We start from the raw sequence: 26,153 nt of genomic DNA, 5'->3' as shown, positions 1-26,153 counted from the left end.
GAGCATCATGGCATTCATGATTTTGTATGCCTCTTCAAAACAACACATGAGATAGCAGTAAGCTATTCATTGTTTATGAAGGCAGCAATTGATGTATGGAGCATTATGAGAAGATGCAGCCTAAGGGCTTTTCTGCTCTTCACTCGAATCTCCACAAGTAATTACACCCAAAAGAAAAAAAAAAAAAAAACTAACACGAACCATATCTCACAAACAATTACTTGATTTGCATATCATAGTATAAAATACAAATACAAAAACAAATCATTTAACAAACACGAACCATGAAATTAACAACCAATTCTTTTAAAAAAAGAACCCGCTTGAAACCCCTCTTCATTAATAGCATCAAAGACAGATTGTAATTCAAACTACAAAGTACGTACAGTGATCAATGATTATTATGAAAAATAGATGTAATATTTGGATTGAGATCATGCATGGCACGAAGTTCACAAACATGCAGTGCATTCCATTCCTCAAAAAATGTGAAATAAAAAGAGGGCTGGCATGTCAATAACCCACAAAAGAAATAAAAACCCAACAATTCAAGCCCAACAAAACCAGACAGTAATGTAAACGAACGTTGGGAATAGGTTTGGTTGGTGGAAATAAAAACTTCATTATCAATTGTCGTTTTAAAGGAGAAAAAAGCATCCTTGTTTCTTTGTTGAAGAATCATTCAATCAAAAACGCTCAATTCACAAAACTGCTCTTCAAAAAATAACGTCAACAGTAAAAAGATCAAACATAAAACTGACTAGATTGCTAACAGAGCTTAGAAAACCCGGTACGACTTCCCCATTGTGCTCTTCAGGTACAGGCACCTAACCTGCAAAAATCATTAAACAACAATATTTACATCCCCCTGAGAGAAAATGATGAAACACATCTTCAGGTTGAGTTGAGACGCACTGAGATTTAACTTACATTCTGCCAGTTCTTTTTCAATAAAGAAACCAGGAAATTGACGCTCATTTGAACATTTTGGAAGACTTGCTTCTCCTCCATGGCGACATTTCCCACGGCCACTCCCATGCAAAGAACCTTCTTCAGTTGAAACTTAACCATTGCCTTGGTCTCATTAACCTTGGACTCAAGCGATTCTTGGTGTGTCACCAATGTTGGGAATTTTCCTGGAGAATGACAAAGGTTAAGATAAAATTAACATATACTTCAAGCCTAAAAAAAAATCTAGCCTTCCACCTTCTATTCTTTGAAACATAACAAGGATTCATATTTCAGGGAGTTGTCAATTAATCATATTTGGTGAAGAGAAACAGTGGAATTACATGTCCATAAAATATTCCAACCTGCTTTGTTGAGACCAGGGCCCAGAAGACGAGGGATCTGCTTGATAACAGCTTCAGAAGCCAAAAAGGCGTGGTATTTTTTGGCGAGCTTCTTCACCAATTTCTTGTTCTTATTTAGCTTCTTCAAGCCTTCCACGTCCATATAGTCTAGACCAATCTTTTCGGCCTGAAATAGATTTTCATGAAACAACATTAAGACATACCCTAGAACACATAAGAAGAGGAATCTATGGAAGCCCAAAAATAAGGTAAAAGCAATGCATTGATTCACACCAAATTATCCCTTTCTAAAACAACCATCAGAAACGCTAGTGTTTGGCTCATACACACCACAAATTAATATGCTGAGTTATAGCCATAGTCTAGCTTTAAACTTGATTGTATAGCAACAAATATGCTAAGTTAAAAAAGTTTAGAATAATAAAATAAATTTCTAAAGGCAGACAAGCATTGTTGAAGATATAGCAAGAATAATATCACAGGGTAACCAGTAACAGAATCATGCACATAGAGCTAGTAAACTTACCTCTTCAACGTGCAAGGCATCACCAAGCATGCAAATCTTCATCTTGGGGCGGGGAATGTGGGGCAACTTCACAGAACCACTGAAACGCTTGTCCTTTTGAGGATCATAGTTCTTCAGCCCGATCTGAAGCTCAATGGTCTCGGTAAACTTCCTCTTTTTCTCATTGCTATCAGTGAAGATAGATGAGATGGCTTCTCTCAATGCTTCACTCTGAAGCTTACTGTAGAAAAATGAGAAGATAAATAAGACCACGCACACAAGGTATAACTAATACGATCACACACTGAAACTAATTGAAGAAGCATGGGAATGCAAGCCTACTTCCGGAAGATAATTAACCTATTACATTCTCAAACAGTTGATTAAATCATTCAGAACCCATTACTCCAGACACTAGCAACCATTAAACTTAAAACAGTAGTATCGAAAAAAAAATATATCAAGGGAATAGCATGACCCAAATGCGAACATGAATCTGAAACCATAACAATTATCCAAAACAAAGAGAATGCCGTAAAAATTACCTCATTTTCGAATCTTCGCCGTCTCAAGGACACTATACACTTAGTCCTGTGCACAAGCATAGTTGAGAAAAGATAAGACTCTTCAAAGAAAGAAAATAACAATGGAGAAACTGACATAATCATGACCAGTAACCAAGGTAAACTGCAAATCAGACCCCAAAAACAAAAAGAAAAAGGGAAAAATAAATTCACAAAATTCAAAAACGCAAGAAGTTGGATTTTCGCAATGCTATAGAGATCATGAAGATGAAGCGGAGGAGAAGTGAAAAACGTAAGGTGGCGACGGCATACCGGAAGAACAAACGAGAGACGGAGAAATTAGGGTTTAGAGAAAGGAGAATTTATACGTGTCTAACACAGAGATGGATCGGTGGAACTGGGCTCACTAATTTCGTTGGATGTCTGAGTAAATGGGCCTAAAAGCCCATTTAATTAATTACATTTAATTATTTATGGACTATATAAGATAATATTTAATTATTTTTTAACTACATAAGTGCTTGTACAAAACTCGAATAAAGGCTAAAATGACAAAGTGAAAAATAAATAAAAATATAAGCAAAATAATATAAAAGATAAAAAAAAAATTGACAAATTTTAAATTAAATATAAGATTAAATTCAATTATAAGAGGAGAACAAATGGGAGAACAAGTTTGGAATACAATTATAAAACAAAACACAAAAGACTCTCCAAGTAAAAACAAACTGTAGTTCCAGAACGACTCCCTCTGTAACCGCACAGTTCTCGAACACTCCTCCACCTCGACCAGCAGCCTGCAAATACCTGAAAAAGAAAGAAGTATAAAAATATATTCGGTAAGTAATCTACTTATTGTCTCTCATCGCATCCATGACTTAGCAGGTGGCCACAGACTTTATTCTAAGCTCTAATTGTATTACTCTTGTTGTTGTATAGTCTTGGGTAGCTAGCTTAGCCTACGAGCGATAACCGATATCCAAAGATGAGGCGCTACCTTCATAGACTCTGTACTAGGTGGGGACAACATGGTGAGTGCTAGCCTACTCATCATCCATAGGAGGTTAGATGGCGAACATGTTAGGATTAGATTAGATTTGGTTATTTGGATTAGAATTGATTTGTGTTCAGTTTAGGAGGGATGGTTAGGATTAGATTAGATTTAACCTGATAGGATTAGATTAGATTTGGTTATTTGGATTAGAATTGATTTGGGTTCAGTTTAGGAGGGATGGTTAGAATTAGATTAGATTTAACCTGTTAGGATTAGATTAGATTTAGTTATTTGGATTAGAATTGATTTGTGTTCAGTTTAGGAGGGATGGTTTAGATTAGATTTGGTTATTTGGATTAGATTAGATTTGGTTATTTGGATTAGATTTGATTGGGTTATTTGAATTAGATTTAGTCATACCAGATTTAGTCTTGGATTTGATTTTCTAACGCTATATAATAGCCAATTTTATTCTGGAATAGGATGAGAGATTTCTCCGTCCATTGCTGACATTTGGTATCAGAGCCTAATTGGACCTAAGAGGAGAAATAGATGAGTGTTTGAGAGGAAAATCACTGAACAAATGGCGAGTGATTCAGAAAGCTTTGCTACAACATGTGTTCCTAAATTCGATGGAGACTACGAGCATTGGAGTTTGGTCATGGAATATCTCTTGCGTTCAAAGGAATATTGGAGTGCTATTCAATCTGGTTTTGAGGAACCAAAAGGAAACGAACCACTAAGTGCAGCCCAGCAAAAGGAAATCAATGAAGCAAGGCTCAAAGATCTCAGGGCAAAGAATTATCTCCTTCAATCCATTGATAAGAGTATTATGAAAACTATCATTCAAAAGGATACTTCCAATCCAAGCAATTGTGAAATTCAATGAAACTCAAGTACCAAGGAAATGCTAGAGTGAAGCGAGCCCAGCTACAACGACTTCGCAGAACATTCGAAACTTTAGAGATGAAAGCAGGAGAAGATATGCCGAATGTCAAAATTGTTGAGAAAATACTTCGAAGTCTCACCGATAAATTCAACTTCGTAGTATGCTCAATTGAAGAATCCAAGGACATTGACCAATCAACAGTCGATGAATTACAGGCATCTTTGCTTGTACATGAACAAAAGATGATTGATAAGAAGAGTGAAGAGCAGGTTCTGCAGGTGGAGAATATACCCAGGTATGGACAAAGAAGAGACAGAGGGACATTGCAGAGAGGAAGAGGTTACACTAGAGGATGGGGAAGAGGTAGATCTTTTGTGAACCGGCCAGTCATCAATTGTTTTCGATGTGGAAAGCAAGGACATTACCAATTTGAATGTCCGGGCTTAGAAAAAGAAGCTGTCAATTATGCTAAATTTGACGAGGAAGAACTGCTATTGATGGCGTACACAAAGAAAAGTAAAGTTGAAAAAGAAGGCATTTGGTTTCTCGATTCCGGGTGCTCAAATCATATGACAAGGGACAAAACATGGTTCGTTGAGCTTGACGAAAGTTTCAAACACACTGTCAGGTTAGGAAATAGCTCAAAATTGACAGTTGAACGAAGAGGCAGTGTCAGATTCGAAGTTGAAGGTATCACACAAACCGTGACAAATGTCTACTATGTCCCCAATCTCACCAACAATTTGCTAAGCATAGGACAACTACAGGAGAAGCGCTTGGTGATCTTAATCAAAGAAGGGACCTGCCGAATCTATCATCAACAAATGGGCCTGATTATGAACACACAAATGATGGCGAATCACATGTTCTCAGTTCATGCAAAGATGAAGCCATTGGTTGACAAATGTTTGAAAATAGAAGATGAAGACTTGAAGGTCCAAAATGTGGCGATGGAGGTAGCGAAAGCAAAGGAGATAAAAGAGGAGGTCACCTGTGACAGCAAAAAGAAGTTAGAAGAAGATGCAACTAGGAGGATGGAAGAATTAATCCAGAAGAATGTTGAAGAAAGACTAAACCCTGAAGAGACTAAATTAGAAATACAGAAGTGAATCCTGAAGAGACTAAATTAGAAATACAGAAGTGAATGGAGGAAGGACGCAAGAAGTTGTATGATGATGTTGATGTGGCGTTTGAGAAAGAGAAAGAAGCGAATGGAGGAAGGACGCAAGAAGTTGTATGATGATGTTGATGGGAGCTTGAGAAAGAGAAAGAAGTCGCTCTTACTGCTACAAGACAAAAAGAACAAGCACAGAAAGAAAGAGAAGAGCTAGATAAAATGCTGGAAGAGAATAGGAGAAGGGTAGAAAAAGCTAAGCGACGATTAGCTTTGAAGCTGCAGTGGAAGGAAGAAGAACTATATCGTGAGCTCAAGTTGATTCAGAGACAAAAAGAGGAGACAGCTCAGAGAACTAAGCTAGATGATAAGAGTTTGAGTTTTGTTTCCTCTGGCTCTTTGGCTGAAGCAAGCTCTTCTAGCTCGAATAAGGCGAGGAATAAGAGACCACTAGTCTGGATGAGAGACTATGCAATAGGAGAAGATTTTTGTAAGAAGATGATGAAGCAGTCTGGATGAGAGACTATGCGATAGGAGAAGTTTTCTGTAAAGAAGATGATGAAGCTCACTCGACCATGTTTACCACTACTGAACCTGTAAACTTTGAAGACACATTGATTTAAAGACACATGGAAGAGTGAGAAATGGAGGCAAGCCATGGACTTTGACCAATAAACAGAAATGACATCGAGAATTGATGAAGTTACTTCATGGTGGAAGTCAGTTATGAGGTCGTAGATATAAACTGATTACTATTTATGTTCAGTTTAAGGGAGGGATTGTTAGGATTAGATTAGATTTGGTTATTTGAATTAGATTTAGTCATACCAGATTTAGTCTCGGATTTGATTTTGTAACGCTATATAATAGCCAATTTTATTCTGTAACAGGATGAGAGATTTCTCCGTCCATTCCTAACAGAACCTATCTCACAGATCATGAAGTCACCCAAGGTCAGGGGCACTACCTCCCGTACGTGCCAACTTTACTAGCTTGTAGAGCCAACTAACCAAGAAGGCTAGCACTCATATTTCAATTTATAACCTAATATTAAAAATTTATCCTCCCATCTATATATATATATATATATATATATAAAAGTAAGAAGACAAATTGTGGAGAAAAAGAAAGAAAATATGGTGTATGATAAAAAAAAAAATTGATTCATTTTATAGTTTAAATTAGTGTATTAAGTGATTCCCCTCTTCACTTTCTTTTAGCAATAGAAATTAGGATAACAATCCTCACATTACTAATGCACGATTGAGAAAAGCACAACAACGAACTATGGAAAGACTAATTCGAGGAATAGAGGAGTTAGACAGATCGAATAAGAAGATTGGAGATTCAAAATCAAGCTTGAGGGAGGATTCCACTACCTGCACAACATGCCAATCAATATGAGGGAGACAATTCTAGTCAACACGAGGATAATCCACTTGCGATTGGTCGTGCCTTGATGCAAGGGAGAGACTATGGAAGAAGGCATCATAATTTTCAACAACGAGTTCCTTATGACGATAGAATTGATCGTAACGTGGGGAGCATCAAATTAAAACTTCCCAAGTTTTATGGTAAAACCGATCCAAATGAGTACCTTGAATGGGAGAAAATGGTGGAGTCGGTGTTCAACTGTCATAATTTTAGTGAGTACTGTTATGCATTGCTCAATTCAAACAATGTGTTCAAAATTGGTGGGATAAATTGATGTCAAGTAGGAGAATAAATCTTGAAGCACCAATTGATTCATGGTATGAGTTCAAAGAGTCCATGAGGAAGCGTTTTGTTCCGCAATATTTTCAACAGGACATGGTGCAAAAGCTTCAAGCATTGAAACAAGGACGCAAGTCTGTGGAGGATTATTACAAGGAGATGGATATATTGATGGATCGACTGGATCTCGATGAGGACATGGAGGCTCTCATGGCGCGATTTCTTAATGGGTTAAACACGGAGATTGCAGACAAGGTTGATATACAACCTTATTCTAATATCGAGGAGTTGTTACACATTACAATTAAGATCGAGAGACAAATCCAACGAAGGTCTCAACGGTATTCTTCTAAAACTTTTTCCAACTCTACTTCTACATGGAAAAAGGATACGAACATCGATTATAAGCATAGAAATCCAGAGATGGATGAGAAGTCTCATGTTCATAGTGATCCATTTTGGATGGAATCCACCTATCTATGGAATACATTGTGCAAATTACGTCAAGAGTTGGATTTGTAGGACCAAGTAAGAGAGAGGCAAATTGTACAACCCATTCAAAAAGAGCAAGATTGTCTTATGGTGCGAGATAATATTTCAAATGATGGTATTGTTATTGATGACATGGAGACGAGCAAAAACAGTATGCAAGTATATGTCGCTCCATGTCCATTAGAGACAAAAAGTAAAGAAAGTAAAAAGGAGAAAGAGTGTGAGGAAGAAATATTTGACACATGTATAGAGATTAAAAAGAAAGAGGATTCTGTTACTAGAGTTTGTGAGGAGAACGATGTTTTGTATACGAAAGGATAGATACACAAATTGGAAGGACTCTTTATGACGGGAACACTTAAGCTAAGTGTACCTATTTTTTCTATTGAATTCTTGCACGAAATTAAAATGCTTATTCAAAAGCAAGATTCAATGATTGATTCAAGCCCAAGCCAACATCAAACTCATGGGAAAAACAAGAATAGTGGGATGCACAAGAAGCAACACTGTCATTTCATTTTTACATCCATGCATGACCTAAAAATAAAAGTGAAGACCTCAAGAAGATTAAAACGAATAAATGCAAATCATTTTAAGTTTTCATTATAAGGGTATCAATTAGATTCAGGATGAATCCTCTTGAAAAAGGGCAGAATGATACAAAATAAGGCGTCTTAATCTTGACATGGATGAAATAGATTTAAGAAGATTTTGTTGTATTTTTTAAGTTCTAGAGAATTGTTTTTAATTAAGTTACAATTAGTTAGTGGTAGTATGGTATTGATGGTCATCAAAGTTACACCCTCAAGTTAACCATAGGTTATTATAAGGGGTTACTCCCTCCCAAGGTTTATTTTGAAGGTAATAGTTATTCATATTACTGCTTTAATACGACATTTTGGAATGAAAAAGAATAGTTTCTATTTTAACTTAGTTGAGAGTTAAGTTTTCACTTTCCAAATTCTTGTATTTAGAACTTACTGGTTAAAATTATCAAACCTTTTGTGAAAATTCATTTAGAACTTGCATGTTAGAGTGATCAAATCTTTTGTGGAGTGATTCGAATGAGTTTAAAAACGAGTTTTATTTACTCTGAATTTTGAAAGTAATCCGTTCCAAAACTTTCCCTTGGTTGATTTCATATCACCACCATGACTTGGAAGTTGTTATGTATGAAATGGGTTGATTTCATATCACCACCATGACTTGGAAGTTGTTATGTATGAAATGATGTATAAGAATTATGTACGCATAGCTATTGAGTTTAATATGTGAGGAAAGAATTGAGGTTGCGCATAGTTGTGTGTTCATGTGTATCGGGATACATTCCCTTTATGATAAGTACAAGCGCGTACACTACGAGACTGAAATGACCATCATGATTGTCATGACGCTATGAAGTCATTATTTCCTTCGAGTAACTAGCAACAACCCGTCAAGCAAGTACTAACTTGACTAGTTGGCCCAGGGGAGTGTGAGAACCCGTCGTGGGTTTAGGGTTTAGGGCTTAGAGAATTCTAACCGATTTAATGTCTCTATATCCATGGGTCATTCGTCCCTTGAAAAATAAAAAAAGGGAGTAAAAACATGAATAGCCTACGATTGTATCAAATAATTACCATTTGAAAGAATGTCCAAAATCTTAAGAACGAATATTATAGTTCCAAATAAAGAGCAATTCAACATCGATTCTTAGTCCCAACAGATTTTTCATCTTCTGCAACTCAAGAAATGACGATTATCCAATGACTAACGCCTCTTTTCTTTCCTTCTTTCTATGAATCTCTTCAAGTGGATGATCCTTCTTCCCTCAATATGATGATAGAAATCGAAACTCAAATGAACTCATTCGCTTTTGACAGCATTGTAAATACGACGAACGAAAAACAACGAAACGTGGAAACTTACGACTCCCAGCACCAGGAAGAATGCGTAACATAAACAAGCATTATACCCTATGAAGAAGCATAGCTGCAAGAAACCATTCATATTCGATCTGGCGTAGAAGTATATGCAATATCCAAACATAAAGATGGCCGTTGAGCCCCCGGAGAACACCGATCTGCACGGTTGAAAAGACAGTAATTACATAGAAGAAAATGGATGACAATCTCAATCATGCAAGCTGGACATAATAGATACCTCCACCACCATTGATGATCTTCAACCGACAGCTGAATGTAAGTCAAACCAACGCTCAGGATTGCAGTGAGTACGACAAGGATGATGAATGTGATGAACAAAATGCTTGGAAGAGTGAAAATTTTGAACCCCCACATGCTTGCATACAAGTGATGTAATTCAAGAACAACTGCGCTGAATGACAACAGACCACTAATGAACATTTGACAAGGAAGTTTTCTGAACCAAGCCAAAGGAGGAATCTCTCGCGGGTTTCTCTTGGTGGCGCAAGGCGCTTGAAACTCGGATCTAAATCGATGTCCTATTATCCCTCCGAATGCAAGCAAAGGGAGGCTGATAAAAGTAAATATGATAAGAATCACTATGATGGTGCCAATAGGCAGTGCTGCAGTAGTTCCATTGGATATAGAAATAATATTTAGGATAAAAATTATGAAGCATGATGGCCCCAAATACAGAATCGCTGATAGAATAACACTTCTCTCCTGAAAATAAGAAGACGAAATCAAATGAGAGAAGGAAATGGTAAAAGTGTTAGGAATCAGACTCTCCACAATGGTATGATATTGTCCACTTTGAGCATAAGCTCTCATGGCTTTGCTTTGGACTTCCCCAAAAGGCCTCATATCAATGGATATTGTCCACTTTGAGCATAAGCTCTCATGGCTTTGCTTTGGACTTCCCCAAAAGGCCTCATATCAATGGAGATGTATTCCTTACTTATGTGGGACTCCCTCTCAACAATCCTCGACAAAAAGATCATGCGCTACTAAAAAAAATACAGGTAAACAAAAATATATCATGAAGTTAACACACAGGGAGAGGCAAAATTTACCCATCCAATCTCGGCAAACTGGCAGTGGAAAGAAGCAGATGTATATCCAGTAACTACTGATGTAAGAGAATAGATCACAATAATGGAGGTGATTAATGATCCACGATTGTATGGGTAAAGGATTCCTAGAAACGCCAGAAGAAATAAACTGCAAATCCTGTTGAAAAAATTTATATACAAAATGAGAGAAATAATATCGGTAGATTTGATCATGATCACAATCTGTTGTACTTGCACCTGACTAACGGACCCTTAACATAAGTTGGAAGGAAAGTTTCAGGATTATGGTGTTCCAAATATTCCAACTGGACCTATTACACGATCGAAGGCCTAAGATTCAACAATAATTTATTCTTTATCTAACAAATTGGATAGACTTAGTTCCATCGTTATTTTATGTATTACAAACTGATTCAATTGAGGATGAGGTTGGAGTAGTGGATGAGGTTGCTATAACTAGCACTTAATGAATAATTTGTTAGAAAACTTTATTTATTATTTTAATTCCATAATTTCTTGTGGTGGAAAAAGGGTGGGAATTTACTTGTCAAAGTGGTAGATTGCATTTGAGTCATTCCATCAAGCTTTGATCAAGTTCGATTGTGAAGTGACTCAATTTAGAACGGAATTCCAAATCTTGCTCTTAAGAGGTAATCTAATTTTATTGATCCGAATTTTATATAAGGAGATGTTAATTTCTTTGATTCAAGGGTTCTTGCTTCAACAAAAGCTTAGATATTTTATATAAGGAGACGTTAATTTCTTTGATTCAAGAGTTCTTACTTCAACAAAAGCTTAAAGCTTAGATATTTTATATAAAGAGATGTTAATTTCTTTGATTCAAGGGTTCTTGCTTCAACAAAAGCTTAGATGGTTGGACTGAGGATTAAGGTTGCCTTATCAGTAAGCTACACAAGAAATAGGTAAGAAATAGGTTAGAAGACCAGGGAAAAAGCAAGAAAGAGGAACTAGGGCTATAGCAAAACTGTGGATCACCCAGATTAACACGAACAAGGTATGCAGGGAAAAAAATTGTAAATTTGATCTAAGAAACTGATAAACATGGCGTTAGATACCATAGGGTGCTATACAGTTATATAAGCTGGTTAGTCCATCAGATTGAGAAATTATGTCTAGCAGCTTCCCTGATTCTATTATACTTAAAACAAAGCACAACCCAAAGATTGCCTCCTCTTCCGCTCTTTTCTCTCTAGGTTTCCCAAAACTTTTCTTTTTCATGAAGGGAAAAATATATCCAATTCTCGAATGCCTACATTTTTTTCACTCTGCTGTAATTTTTTCATTTTTTCATGAGGTAATCTAATTCTAGCCTTATCTCTGGGTTGATGCGAAATTATATATCCAATTCACTTCAGACACCAGTTTCCAACTTCCTACTAGGCAACACCTTTTAGTTTCCTATTTATCAATTATTTTTTTCTCTCTGTCACTGTCTTGTTAAGCTATCTGCAGTAAAGCTGAATTTTTAATCCTTTAATACAAACGTTTGTAGACATGCAGAAAAGGTTCTTTACGTTGTTATCCATTAAATGTTGTCCTGTGCAAGTAACACGAAGTTAACATCATCACCAACTATGTCATTGACATAATAAATTTCTGTAGACTCAACAATGACATGGGAAGGCAGCATATATATTTTCCATGTGTCATAGTAAACAACAATCTTGGCAACTCTTTGTTACTGAAAGAAGGACAAGCTGTCTATTGTAACATTAAGCCACATGTTGACGTTTTGCCTTTAATAACATAGACGAAACAAAATGTTTTTGAGGAATATTAACTTTCAAATTCTAGGTCATTTATGTTTTTTTATATTTTGGAACTCAAGAACACCGTTCAAGTAAGGTCGTAGGTCCTTGAGGTTTTCTTTAGAACTATATTCCATTTTCCAGCAGTCACATGTTATACAATTAATTTTGATCAACATGCCATTAATTGAATCTCAAATAAAATAAAGAGAATACAATATCAAACCCATTATATAACCCTTGAAGTGTTCAATACACTCCAAATTGTGTTATCCAACAAATTTAACATATTTTTGGCGGCACTATGAGTTCAGCATCGACCCCCTATAAAAGCAGAGTTTGTTTTTCCTTGTTGCTTTTGTTTTAAAGAGCAATACTTGGGTGCATCCAAGGCTGCACTCTGTTTTTTTTTTCTTTTTTCTTTTTTCGTTTTTTTGCAGCCTACCCCAATCATATAGTAGAAAAAACTAAAATGTATTTTTAAAAAAAAAACTAGACAGGAATTTTCCACGTGTCAAACTATAGTTGGACTGCAAAACATAGTCACAGCCCTGAATGCATGCAAGTAGTTGGATTGCAAAACATAGTTGCAGCCCAGAATGCATGCAAGTATTTTTTTTACTTTAAAATGCATTGGTCTAAGGTTGCTTTGGACTGTCAAAAAAAGGCAATTAGATTGTAGTGCCCATGATGATAATATGGAAAATTTTTCCTTTTCTTATCATGCATAATAAGGAAGCGAGTATTTCTGTTGAAGCATATCAATACTTTATGATGAACATAACTTATAGAAGAATAGTTCAAATTAACTTACATAGTCAGCAGCTGTGTACCGACACCCAAAACAGCACTAAAGAGGGGCAAATTTGGAGGACATCTAAATACATCTCCATGAAGATATTTCCAAACAACCTCTCTTTCATCCTCTTCATCACCACCCGAACACCTAAAACACACACAAAAAAAAAAAAAAAAAAAAAAAGGTAAGCTAATTTACCAAACATAATGAAAGACTCGAGTAAATTTATTTGCAGGACATTACTTCATCAAGTCATTCTTGAGATGGCGCATAAAAAGCAAAGTAAGCAATCCCATCAACAGTACGATTATAGCAACTGAATTAAGGAATGAAAACCAGTGGATTTTCTGACTGATAGGCAGTAGTGAAGCCCTCAAATACTTGTTCATCCTATCTCCATACTGAGCAGAAGTTTCATTCCAAAAAATAGAATAAGTGAACTTAACATTGAGTTCGACATCCTCTGTTATATCAATGACATGATTTGGATCGCTAAAGGCATTAACTTCCACGATTTCGTTCCCATTGAAGGAAGCATCAAATTGAATATGTGTGAAAAGATAATATCTTGGCCCCTGCTTGTTCAGGGTCCAGCTCTGTTCATCAATTTTGCCAACAAAACCCCACACAGGAAGATTATCACAATACATTTGGAAGTAAAAGTCATTCCTGACAGCTTCCCTAAAGAGTGAAACTTCAGCACCTTTTAGCTTCTTTTCACACAGAGTCTCCCAAGGTTTGTCTTCCCTAAATTTCATCCCATGCAAGGCACCGGTCAGCCGATCACCATTTAAGACCTCCCCTAAGGTCGCTTTCTTTTGGACTACTGGATCTGCAAGCTAAGGAGAAGACCTTCAAACATATTATTCGATATAAAAAAGTTGCTCCAAAATTTATTCGATATAGGAAGCTCATACAGTTCAAAATTCTGAAGGAGCTAATACAGGAATAAGTATAAATCACGATGCAACTATTGCAATTAACTAGCATGCATTTGAAAAGTGACCCTTAGCTTTGTTGTCCTATATTATCACATAGAGCTAATATCTATTAAAACGTGAAAGTCTTTCAATTAGGCTCCTTCAAAAGGCTAACCTGGACTGCAGAATGGTAATTCATAGTATTGGTAGGTCTCGCTGCAAGAAAATGGGAAACAAAGTAAACAATAAGACTGGAGCAGAAGCAAAATAGAGAAAGAGAGAGAACAAATTCAATTGAAGTCTGGATTTGGCCTCAAATATGTTAAAATGGCATTCTTTCTCCAATAACAAAGTCACAATTTGTAAACTTCGAAAACTATTCCAAGGAAAAACTGCATCAGTAAAGCTACAAGGATCTTGTTGTTAGGATCTTGTTGTTGAAGCCGAATCCTCTCCAACAGGAGGGAAATTTATCCGGTCCATGCACAACCTAAAAGAAAAAAAAAAACTAAGAGATGGACTATGGCAGTAGTGGGGATTTTTGGCCGTAGTGGGAATGGATGAAATCAAGGTTTATGAGAAAGTCAGCGAAGTTTGGTGTTCTACCTTTGCCTAGTCTCGGTCAACAGTGGACATATTTTCAATCTTTATTCGGTGGGAAAGAGATTATGACAGCTAAGGATATTTTGGAACCATAAGCCATCTTGATTCTCAGGATGATTACCTTTCTAACAGTGCGATGACTTGGTGAAAGGAATCTATGAGAGAAGGTTATCGAACCGGGTTCCGACCAAATAGAGCGCAGTTAACACAGGGAAGAATCGTCTTCTTTCCTCAGGGTATATTGGTTCCAAAAAATGAGTAATATGTTGAAAATGAAGTTCAAATAGTTATTAATAAGACATGACTAAAAGAAGAATATTACTTTTCAATTTCAAAGCATCTCCACATTTCTGTCAATTTCAATGTTCATCTAAAATTTGGTACAATCTACTTTAACCTATAGACTGATATGTATTCGTTAAGAACTCATGAACGCAACAATCTCCAACGCAGTTAAAATTTTAGGGATCACTACCAGAGTCACAACGCTAATAATTAGAAAGAACGTCCAATTAGTAAATGATGGGGATTTGAATGGAGTACCTGGGATTGTTCAGAGGTCCAACCTTGTTGACGAATAACGGAATTGGATCCCCGACAATGTAGCGGTGATTGAGCGGAGAAGCAGTAGAAAGACGACATGAGAAGCGAAGGGGGCCTAAAAGCACCAAAACGATAACGATCTCAGGAAGAGACCGAGACATTGTTGAAGAAGATGAAGCTGACGATCAAGTTTGAAAGATTGCAAGCGAATTGGCGGAAGATGGAGACTCAGAACAATGCTCGACTAGGCATTGACTTCACGATTCTACTCCATGGACTTGGCAGTGATTTTGCAGCAAATGCTAATTCGGAATCAGTCGCCCCTAATTATAAAATACTCAGAATTCTGTCGAATTTTGGATGGGGAATTTGCAAGAACCGGTGTTGTGTGATTGGTTCGGTAGAAATTGTTGATTAAACCAACTTCCAAAAAGCGGATGGTGTGTATTGACCCTAATTCCAAATTTAATCCCAAATTTAATTCCAAATTTAATCCCAAATTTAATCCCAAATTTAATCCCAAGTTCATGAAATTAACAATTCATTCTACAATAACCGTCTATCCTTCCATCCATGGTATGAAAAATTTAAACTTATTCAGTAGTCTTAGAACAATATGTGGTTGACATAAAAAAACATCGTGTTCAAGTAATTACTTAAATTGATATGAAATAAGGTGTTTTAATCGTGCAATAAATGATTTAGATTTAAGAATGTTTTATTATAATTTTTTAAAATTTAGATAATTGTCTTTAAATTACTTAAGTTACAAGCGGTCATGGATGGCTATAAAAGTTAGAACCTTTCAAATAAAACATAAGTTACTAAAAGTTTTATTTTCAAGGTTATCATGTTTTGTAATTGAGAATGTAATTGAGAAGAACAGAATTTTTATTTTAGTTTTGTTGCTAATTCTTGTGTTTAGAACTTCATGTTAGAGTCATTCAAGTGCTATTGATTAAACCTCTTTGTGGAGTGATTCGAATCATGAGTTTAAAAACGAGTTTTCTTCACTCTTATCTTAATCATCAAGGTAATCCATTCCAAAACTTTCCTCTGGATTGATTCCATATCATTTGGTATCAGAGTTTCAGGCTAAAGATCGGATATATGTTTCCTTTACGTTTCTTCTTAATTCTATTTTTCTTTATTTTTATCTTTTTAGTTTCTAATCCACTTAGAGTTTAAAATCCAATCTGGCTCTATTGAAAAATTTGAGAGGTGAGAATGAGAGCTTCATATGTGTGAATGAGTGCAAACAGGGTGACCTAAAAATTCCTTGAGTATATACACATGAGAGAGTGTTGTGAGGTCCTTTGTATTTTCATAACTCATTTTTTACAGCGAAGTTTCACAAATACATTCGAGGACGAATCCTCTTGAATAATTGAGGAATGATATGAACCAAGAGACACCAGTCATACAATATACTTCATGAAGATGTGAAGAAAATGCTGTCAAAATTATCCAAAGATGTTCCAATTCATGTCACATTGGAGAGGAATCAAGTTTTATGGTTATAAATTTTGGGTAAATCATAATTTTGAGTTATGGTGTTTATTTAATGTATTTGAGGGCTTATTTACGTATAAGTTAATTATGGCCATAAGATATACATAGTGACTAATTATGGTCGTGAAATATAGTTACAACTCTTCTAATGCCGTGAAGGTTAAAAGTTGTTATTTTGAGGCTATATAAAGCCATGAATGTTACGTTTGTAAGATGGACTTGAAAAATGTAATAAAACAATCCTTTAGGTTTTTTTTTTAGCGAATGACTAAGTTTCTTTGCAATTATATGTAGTTTAGGTTACATGTAGAATCATTCAAGCTAGATATGATCGATCTTGCTTGTGGAGTGATTCACATCTCAAACAAGTGTTCTTGCATTGAGATATTCGATTGAAAGGTATTCTGAATCTTACTCCCGTTGTAGTGATTTCCATATCATTTGGTATCAGAGCTTAGACTCAAGATCGGATATATGCTTCCTTCCGTTTATCTCTTTTAATACTCTTATAATTTTTTTTTCTAGTTTGTGTAGAATGTTCATATTCTATCTCAAAACTATATAATTTATTTTTTGAAGCGTTAGATATGGATCTTATCAACATTTTGTTCTTCTTTAAAATCTTCTAAATCAACTTTCTTTTTGGTACATTCTGGAACAGTAGTAAACTCCTGGACTACTTTATTCGCCCCGTCACTCCTTTACTGTGTTTAGAGAGTAAATTGACGGTAAAGGAAGACAACCTCTATCAATTTGAATTTGTCTTTTAAGTTTTTTTTTTTTTTTTTTTTTTTTTTTTTTTTTTTTTTTTTTGTACTTTTCTAAATAAATAAGATGGTCGAATGTTTGAAGGAGACTTTGTGTCATGAACAATGTAATGTTTTTAGTACCTTGACGTTATAAAATAAAATGCTTTCACTCTTATTTCATTATAAGACCATGTAACGGAGGACCGTTGTTAAAAAAACTAATCCATTATTCAAGAAAAAGTTAGACCAAATCTCCTAACTATATTAGTTGGATATCGCTCACCAATCAATCATTATTGTGAAAGAAGAATTGACATTAGAGGGGATTCGATTTTTCGTCAATGGTGTACATTCGATTGCAATGGTTGTATCCTTGCAACCAGTGATTTTTCGTCAACCAGTGAGTCATATCCTTAAATCTATATTTTTCGTCAATGATGTACATTCGATAAAAATGTTGATAATCTAAGAAAAATTAAGTATCAAAAGAAGTTAAATGTTCTAGGAGCTTACTATACTAGAACTTATCGAAATTGGCCAAAATCTGTGGTAAATAAGGCCAAAAAAACGACAAACACCTGCAAAAGAGAGAAAATAAAACAAAACTTGGTCTTAATTGATGCTGCTCTGTTTCGTGTTTTCAAGTCTTAAGAATACTTGGTCGCAAGTTGAGCTTGGTCGAGTTGCGATATTTTTTTAGACCTAACTCAATTATTTGTATCATAAATTTATTCAACCCAAACAACCCTCGTTAAATAATTAAATCTTTTGATTTTTATGTTTATAGAATGATATATAAGAAGAAAAATGGATACGAAGCTTTTTGGAAATGGCAAATGGTGCCCCATGTTGAAGCTTTGGACCGGAATTTGAAATTTGGATCCGGCAACTGATTCCCTTGACATTCCTCTGCATCACTGTGATATAGCTACATTACCAACTTGTCATAAATTTCTTCTAAGAGTGAAAACTATCCGCACAAATCAACACGGTTCATTTTATCATTTTTTTTCCTTACTCAAATGTCTCCTAAGATGTAACCTCATACCTACAATTTGGACCCGGATTTGTAATCCAAATTTGGCACCCGATGGCCCTCACAATCCCTTTGCATCTTTAATGATATGGTCATATTATTTACTTGCTTTGAATTGCCTCTAAGAATGAAAAATATACCTAAAAATCACATTACCTATTTTTTTTGTAGTTCAATCATAAGATTTAAAAGTTAGACGTGTTTAGTTTGGAGAAAAGACAAATATGCTAAAAATATTTCATCAGAGTTTGAAAAATAGTTTGAATTTCTTCCTATCCTCCACCCATAAAATTTTTCTAACATTGAAAGGTATACTCGAAGTCCATCTTGTAATAGAAACTTCATTTGTACAAGGCTACCATTAATTCGTGGCCGTAAAGTTTGTTTCCTTCCGGGAAAAGTACTTCGTTGGGTTTGACCAATGCCTAGTTTCTTTGAGATTCAACTGTTCATAGGCGAGTGAGAGAGATATTGCAACACAACCATTAATGAACAACTTAATGAAACAATAAACAACGTTTAGTTATCAATTATATTTGGATTAAGAGAGGGAGATGGAACCATAACTTCAGTTAGTTCCATCCAATTTGATTTCTATCCTTCAATTGGCATTATTAAATACATAAAGGTTCCAAATCTAAAACGAAATATCATTGTCTCTCACTAGTTTTCAAGCAATATACATAAAAAAAGAAAAGAAAGCAAGGGCATCATGAGTACGATCCAATCCAGTTTCTTGATTGCTACAATTTTGATGCTATTATTGTTAGATTTTACCGTCGATGCTCAATCTAGTGCCGATGTTGTTTTTCCTTTGAAAAGATATGGTAACATAGTGCCTGGTACTGACATCACGAAGGTAAATATACAGTATGAACATCAATATTATCACTAGTTGAGTTGATCAATTGTTTGCTAATTTTTGTTACTTGTGTCATGTAGGCTTTAGCAAATGCATGGAAGGATGCATGCACGTCCAATCGTTCTAGTGCGATTGTTATTCCGGGAGGGATATTTAAAGTAAAGGAAGGGATATTTAAAGGACCTTGTACTAGCCCAATTGACTTTCAACTTGGAGGAACATTGCAGGCACCAAAAAGCCTTCAGGGAGATAATTAGATTACTTTTGAACATATTGATAGATTGACATTATGGGGTGAAGGAGTTTTTGATGGCCAAGGAAAGGCAGCTTGGAAAAAGAATGATTGCCATAAACGCATAAATTGTGCCCAACTCCCCATTGTAAGCAATATGCCTTCCGCTTTCCTTCTCAATCTCGTGCATCTTGTTGTTTTTAGATGTCTTCTCTAATCTTCTAATATTTATAATTTGGTACACTGTTCTTCATTTTCTAGAGGATAATCTTTTAACAAAATAAAAAATGAAAGAACAAAAATCAGGTAAAGAAGTGAAATTGTTTTCGATTTTATTGGGTTCTGTTAAAATTTTTGGCTTCATTACTTACGCTCACATAATATTATTTGATTATACAAAATGTTTAGAGTCTGAGGTTCAACTTCATCACCAATTCAATCGTGAAGAGAATAACGTCACTTGATAGCAAGAACTTCCATATCAACGTCCTCGGCTGCAACAACCTCACATTCCATAATATCAATATAACTGCACCAGAAAACAGTCCCAACACTGATGGAATACACATCGGTCGATCAAATAGGATCGCAATCACAATGTCCAAAATTGCAACAGGAGATGATTGCATTTCTCTTGGAGATGGAAGCAAACAAATTAACATCACCAACGTGACATGTGGGCCAGGACATGGCATAAGCATCGGAAGTCTTGGAAGATACACTAACGAAGAGCCCGTTGAAGGTGTCAACGTAAAGAACTGCACGATGATTAACACCACTAATGGTGTCAGGATCAAAACGTGGCCAGCTTCTGCTGCTAGCGGCACCGCCACCGATATGCAGTTTTTGGACATTATAATGGTCAATGTTAGCAACCCTATTCTAATAGACCAAGAGTATTGTCCGTGGAATCAGTGCAATCGGAAGGTATTGATCGCATTCTCAAAGCTTTGATTGATTTTGCCACTATAACTTTCACAAATAAACCACTTACACAAATTTGTTGTCTCATTTTGATTTTCAGATTCCTTCGAAAATTAAGATTAGTAAAGTGAGCTTCAAGAACATTAGAGGAAGTTGTGCAACTCCAGTGGCAATCAAACTTATTTGCAGCCGTCACTTACCATGTGACGAAGTAAAAGTCGGTGACATTGACCTCACTTACAATGGAATAAAAGGTCCTACTACATCTCAATGCACGAATGTGAGACCCATCATTTCAGGAAAACAGAACCCTAAAATCTGTTCATCTCCTTATGTTGTCCCATGAATTGTTGAGTGCCATAGTACTTCAAACTAACCGATAACCTTAATTAAAAGAAGACAGCTCTATCCATTTTAATTTCTCTGTCTTTTGAGTTTCTTTTGTTGTACTTTTCGAAATATATATGATGGTTAAATGTTTGAAGGAAGTCTTGTGTCCTGAACAATGTAACGTTTTTAGTACCTCGACGTTATAAAATAAAATGATTTTGCTCTTGTTTTTTAGTTTCAGATTTGAATTCTGAATAAGACAATGTAAGGGTAAGGACTATTATTAAAAAGACCAGTTACTTAAAAAAACAAAACAAAACAAAATCTTTAACCATAAAAAATATCTAACTCCCCTCTCTATTGGTAACCCTAAACAAATCATTTACCATTAGAAATTTTCGAGACAAAATCGATAAGTCAAATCGAATGTCCTAACTATATTCGTTGGATATCGCACGGATCCATCAATATTGTGAAAGAAGAATTGACATTAGAGGGGACAAATCCAGTGAGTCGCATCCTTAAATCTATCTTTTTCGTCAATGGTGTACATTCGGTTGCAATTTTTAGATCAGTCTTGAAAGACATTAGGTTTTAGATTAGAAAATTAAGTGACAAGTATTAATATGTATTCTAGGAATTCACACTTAATATCAAATTATCTAACTATTTATCTCCATTTCTTAACTGTTCCACCGTACTTAGCTCTACGAAAAATGTCGCTAATCCTAGAAAAATTAAATATCAAAAGTAGCTAAATGTTCTAGGAGTTTACTCTACAAGAACTTATAAAAATTGGCCAAAATTCGTGGTAAATAAGGGCAAAAAAACGACAAAAATCGCAAAAGAGAGAAGATAAAAACAAAACTTTGTGTCCATAAATGCTCTGTTTCGTGTTTTCAAGTCCTAAAATATTTGTTGCTCGCGAGTTGAGCTTGGTCGAGTTTTGATATTTTCTTAGACCTAACTCAGTTATTTGAATCATAAACTTATTCAACCCCAACAACCCTTGTTAAACAATTAAATCTTTTGATTTTTTTAGAATGATATCTAAGAAGAAGAATGAATACAAAGCTTTTTGGAAATGGCAAATGGTGCTCCATGTTGAAGCTTTGGACCAGAATTTGAAACTTGGATCCGGCAACTGATTCCCTTGACATTCCTCTGCATCACTGTGATATGGCTACATTACCAACTTGTCATGAATTGCTTCTTTGAGTGAAATTTGTCCGCACAAATCAACACGGTTCCTTTTAGCATTTTTTTTTCCTTACTCAGATGTCCCCTAAGATGTAACCTCGTACCTAGAATTTTGACTGGGATTTGTAATCCAAATTTGGCACCAGATGGCCCCCACAAATCCCTTTGCATCTTCAATGATATGGCCATATTATTTACTTGTTTTGAATTGCCTCTAATAATGAAAAGTATACCTAAAAATCACATTACCTATTCTTGGTGGCTCAGTTATAAGATTCAAAAGTTAGGCATGTTTAGTTTGGAGCAATCTTATGTTTGGGGACCTCTTGAAATTCCTTCTCAATCTCGTGCATCTTTTTGTTTTTAGATGTCTTCTCTAATCTTCTAACATTTATAATTTGGTAAACGTTCTTTATTTTCTAGAGGATAATCTTTAAGGATTCTAACAAAAAAAAAAAAAAAAAAATCATATAAAGAAGTGAAATTCTTTCTGAGTTTTCGATTTTATTGGGTTCTGTTAAAATTTGGCTTCATTACTATCGCTCACAAAATATTGATGACGAGTGCGAATGCGCACAGTGTGATGATGAATGCGAATGCGCACAAATGAGGGTGTTCATGAGGCGCACGACACTATGGGGTTCCGCTGACCTCTGGATGTGGCTACAAATTAGCTTGACTAGAGGATCCAGGGGAGTGCGAGCGCCTTGAGGATTCACACGCACATGTATGAGTCGTGTGTAGGGACGTACTACACATCTAATTTATCCGAGACTAGAGGCCAATCCTATGATGTTAGAGATAGGCCCCTAAATCATTATTGAATGTTTTTGCATTTTTATGACCCTATAGTCGGGCCGTGTGTCAAATCAATTTTTAGAGATAGGGTAGATTCATATTTAAATTTCTAGGTTTAAGTTAGAATAAGTTGTTATGCATAGGTTTAGATTAGAATAAGATGTTATGCATTTCATTGTTTAAAATTATTTTGTCTTGCTTTTATTTTCTCCAATTTTCAGTATTTCGTATTTAAACACCTAATACCATGACTGTGTTTTCCTGAGAAGAAGTTTTAAGCATTTTTCAAAGTTTATGTTATAAATGATGTTCATGAAAGAGTTATATTTTCGCATTATAGATGAGCATGAGACGTTAGTAGCGACTCTGAGTACGTGAAAATTTAGGGTCGTTACACTCAAACTTTGTTCTTTTGTTGGACATGAACACACATAACACATCCAAAAATTATGAAATGTGAAACTGAGGGCTTATATCCGCTCCAAGCTTCTTCTGGAGCCATATGCTTCACGCCTAGAGTGGGACTTCTATTGAGAATATGAACGGTCTAGTTTCCTGCTTTCGCCCAGAAAGCTTTTATTTCCTTTTTTTTTTTTTTTTTTTTTTTTTGTTAGGATGCATCTAACCATATTCATAATTGTCCTGTTTTTTCTTTCTCCTACACCGTTTTCTTGCGAAGTATAAGCCGCTGTCAGCTACTGAATTCTTTGAATGTGAATTCACCACCTTGATCAGTTCTCAAGCCCTTCAAGTATATACCAATTTCTTTTACCACCATACTCTTAAATCTTTTAAAAATGGAGAATGCTTTTGATTTTTCAGCTAAGAAGAATCTCCAAGTTTTTTGACTGAAATCATCGATAAAACTGATAAAATACCTCTTGTTGCTATTGGAGATGGGCGTGATGGGTCCGCATATGTCAGCATGTATAAGTTGAAGAATTTGAGATGCTCTCCATGTGCTTTCTTTAGGAAACGAATCTATTTGTTGTTTTCCTATCAAACAACCTTCACATACTTTTGAGGGAGCTTTAAGGACCGACAATCCTTTTACCATGTCCTTCCCTTCAAGTGTTTTTAGTCCTCCAAAACTTAGATGCCCATATCGACAATGTCATGTTCTTGTGGGATCTTCTGTAATAGCATTGAAGCAGGATTGTTTATTTGGTAGAGATGGAACAAATAGAGTAAACATTATATTTGATGTCATTGAAGTCTCTACAATCCACCCTTTGTCAGGATGATAAATCCTACATCCTCCTTTTTGTATAAGAATCGCAAGACTTTTATATTGTAGCTATCCGATGCTCAGCAAGTTGTCCTTCAAGTCTGGTACATAAATACCTCGGTGATTACTTGCCTAATCTCATTTATTTTAAACTTTACATTTCCTTTGCTCATCACAACCATGCTTGAGTTGTCACCCAACTTCACAGTTTGTCGAAAATTCTCATCAATATGATAGGAAAGTTCTTTCTTTCTACACATGTGGTTGCTCCATCCGGAGTCCTTTTCAGCTTTCTTCTCATCCACACAGGCCATTAATAGCATCTCTTCATTTTGCATAATTTGCTCTGTCATTCTCCCTTCTAGAACACTCATATTGGTAATGTCCTAATCCATGGCAGTTGTAACATTCCACCGTTGATCTGTCAAAGCTTTGTCCACCTCTTCCTCTACCTCGTCCTCGGAAGCCACCACGTCCTCTTTCTCTTCTACCAAAACTTCCATCATGTGTGACTTTTAGAGCAATTCTTCCTCACAAACATGGACATTCATGTGTTGCTCTTGCACTAAGAGACAAATTTGTAACTCATCAATGGATAAGAAATCCAAATCATTAGACTCCTCAATCAAGCAAACAATATAGTCGAACTTAGAAGTCATAGATCTTAGGATCTTTTCTATGATATCAATGTCTACCATCTTCTCCCGATGAATTTTCTTTCTATTAGAAATTATGAGAGTTCGAACAAAGTAATCTGACACTGATTCTCTTGTCTTTTTGTGAATAACTTTTCACTCTTTGCGAAAAGCTTGTAATTGTACATGTTTGACTTGAGTTGTTCGCTGGTACTTCTGTCTCAAGGAGTCCAAAATATCTTTGGTTGTATCTTTCTTCATAATGGTTTCTAGAGTTGGACTATTTATGTCTTGGAAGAGATAATTTTTTGCTTTTAAATCCTCCATTTTAAGATCTCCAACTGCTTTATTTATCCTTATGAAAGAACTCCTTGTGCAGCTACACAAATTCCTTCTCCACCATGCTCCAATATTCTTTTGATCTGAGAAGGTTTTCCATCATCATAGATCAATGATCATAATACCCATCCAACTTTGGAATCAATGGCTGCATAAAATTACTCATCGTCACCATATCACTCCTCTTATCTGCTACTTTTCAAGGTATGCAGATCCTCATATCACTCCTCTTTGAAAAGGTTGCTACTTTTCAAGGTATGCAAGTTGCCATATCACTCCTACTGTCCTGAATTTCAAGGTAAGTAGACTCTGTACCAAATGTTAAATAAAGGAGAAAACTAAATTCAATATACAGTCATGATGAACTGAAACAACTATGTAAATATAGTTTTACAAAGCCAAGAAAAAAGAGAAGAGAAAAGAACTATGTAAATATAGTTTTACAAAGCCAAGAAAAAAGAGGAGAAAAGTTAGATAATAAATAGTAACAGCTAACTAACTAATCAAATCACAACTTCCTAAACAATCACAAACTAAATCTTTTAATGGAGGAAGAGATACATTCTATTTGAAAGGTTATGATAAAATCTCTACAATCTTTGTATGGGCCTGTTGAAACATAATTCATGACCATGCATGCATGTACTAAATATTAAATAACGAATCTACCTAAACTATCACTATGGTTATATATGAATAATTTTATACATGTCACTACCAAATGAATCTAACTCTCAAGACTCTTCAATTATTAACTAAATACATGGATCTCTCATGTACATGTATCTCACGAGTTCATGTAAGCATAAATGCATGAAATAAATTCATGTAAGCATAAATGCATGAAACAAGTTTAGCTTCTAGATAGTTAATTTTATCATTCAACCAACACGAGGGACTAAAAATTGAAATATGTTAGAGTACAAAGAGCTAAATTGAAAACTTTTGAACCATGGATATTAATAAATAAAAAAAATATTCATAAAATTTGAAAAAGTGTATTAAAAACAGAATTATAAGAATGCAAATAGACTAAAAAGAAAAAAAGGACCCAAACATTGTTAGCTAAGAACTTGGATAGCAATTGCTGCAACACGATCATGAGAAGCAGGCAAGAGGGGACAAGAGAATGAAACTCAGAAGCTTCACGGAA

General features: G+C 35.4%; 3 protein-coding genes and 1 pseudogene across 6 annotated transcripts; 2 read left to right on the top strand and 2 right to left on the bottom strand.

The window, feature by feature from the left end:
* Positions 1–597: 597 nt before the first annotated feature.
* LOC111784510 (large ribosomal subunit protein uL1) lies at positions 598–2,736 on the bottom strand. The gene is made up of 6 exons (XM_023665185.2): positions 2,655–2,736; positions 2,364–2,409; positions 1,840–2,059; positions 1,314–1,479; positions 931–1,136; positions 598–832 (listed from the first exon to the last, which is right to left on the bottom strand). The coding sequence occupies exons 2-6, from the start codon at positions 2,366–2,368 to the stop codon at positions 779–781; spliced, it is 651 nt and encodes a 216-aa protein (XP_023520953.1). The 5' UTR covers positions 2,369–2,409; positions 2,655–2,736; the 3' UTR covers positions 598–778.
* Positions 2,737–4,221: 1,485 nt separating this feature from the next.
* Positions 4,222–5,334, top strand: LOC147786448 (uncharacterized). Its single transcript, XM_087120794.1, has one exon. It carries the CDS (start codon positions 4,222–4,224, stop codon positions 5,332–5,334), a length of 1,113 nt encoding a protein of 370 aa, XP_086976920.1.
* Positions 5,335–9,146: 3,812 nt separating this feature from the next.
* LOC111784514 (transmembrane 9 superfamily member 5) lies at positions 9,147–15,568 on the bottom strand. 4 transcript variants are annotated; one of them, XM_023665187.2, is made up of 7 exons: positions 15,156–15,568; positions 14,185–14,225; positions 13,333–13,921; positions 13,105–13,236; positions 10,522–10,678; positions 9,687–10,171; positions 9,147–9,606 (listed from the first exon to the last, which is right to left on the bottom strand). In XM_023665187.2, exons 1-7 carry the CDS (start codon positions 15,314–15,316, stop codon positions 9,390–9,392), a joined length of 1,782 nt encoding a protein of 593 aa, XP_023520955.2. In that variant the 5' UTR covers positions 15,317–15,568; the 3' UTR covers positions 9,147–9,389. The 4 variants fall into 4 exon arrangements, with proteins under 4 accessions (XP_023520955.2, XP_023520956.2, XP_086976972.1 ...); XM_023665188.2 differs by having other exon boundaries at positions 13,333–13,928; positions 15,156–15,298; XM_087120846.1 differs by lacking the exon at positions 15,156–15,568 and adding an exon at positions 14,734–15,127 and having other exon boundaries at positions 13,333–13,928.
* LOC147786447 (exopolygalacturonase-like) lies at positions 15,376–20,816 on the top strand (annotated as a pseudogene).
* The last annotated feature ends 5,337 nt before the right edge of the window (positions 20,817–26,153 follow it).

This window comes from Cucurbita pepo, chromosome 20, assembly GCF_057944985.1.
Source record: "Cucurbita pepo subsp. pepo isolate OVF chromosome 20, ASM5794498v1, whole genome shotgun sequence".
Lineage (NCBI taxonomy): Eukaryota > Viridiplantae > Streptophyta > Magnoliopsida > Cucurbitales > Cucurbitaceae > Cucurbita > Cucurbita pepo.
The sequence above is the reverse complement of the archived record's forward strand: the minus strand, read 5'-3'. Positions and strand labels throughout refer to the sequence as shown.

Excerpts from the sequence above, each read along its gene's own strand:
- LOC111784510 (XM_023665185.2), bottom strand. Across the intron at positions 1,480-1,839 it reads ATGCCTTGCACGTTGAAGAG|GCCGAAAAGATTGGTCTAGA; the intron begins GTAAGTTTACTA and ends AATCTATTTCAG. Across the intron at positions 833-930 it reads TGAAAAAGAACTGGCAGAAT|GTTAGGTGCCTGTACCTGAA; the intron begins GTAAGTTAAATC and ends TGATTTTTGCAG.
- LOC147786448 (XM_087120794.1), top strand. The coding sequence starts at position 4,222 with ATGAAACTCAAGTACCAAGGAAATGCTAGAGTGAAGCGAGCCCAGCTA.
- LOC111784514 (XM_023665187.2), bottom strand. The coding sequence starts at position 15,316 with ATGTCTCGGTCTCTTCCTGAGATCGTTATCGTTTTGGTGCTTTTAGGC. Across the intron at positions 14,226-15,155 it reads GGACCTCTGAACAATCCCAG|CGAGACCTACCAATACTATG; the intron begins GTACTCCATTCA and ends ATTTTCTTGCAG. Across the intron at positions 10,172-10,521 it reads AGTTTGCCGAGATTGGATGG|GAGAGAAGTGTTATTCTATC; the intron begins GTAAATTTTGCC and ends TCTTATTTTCAG.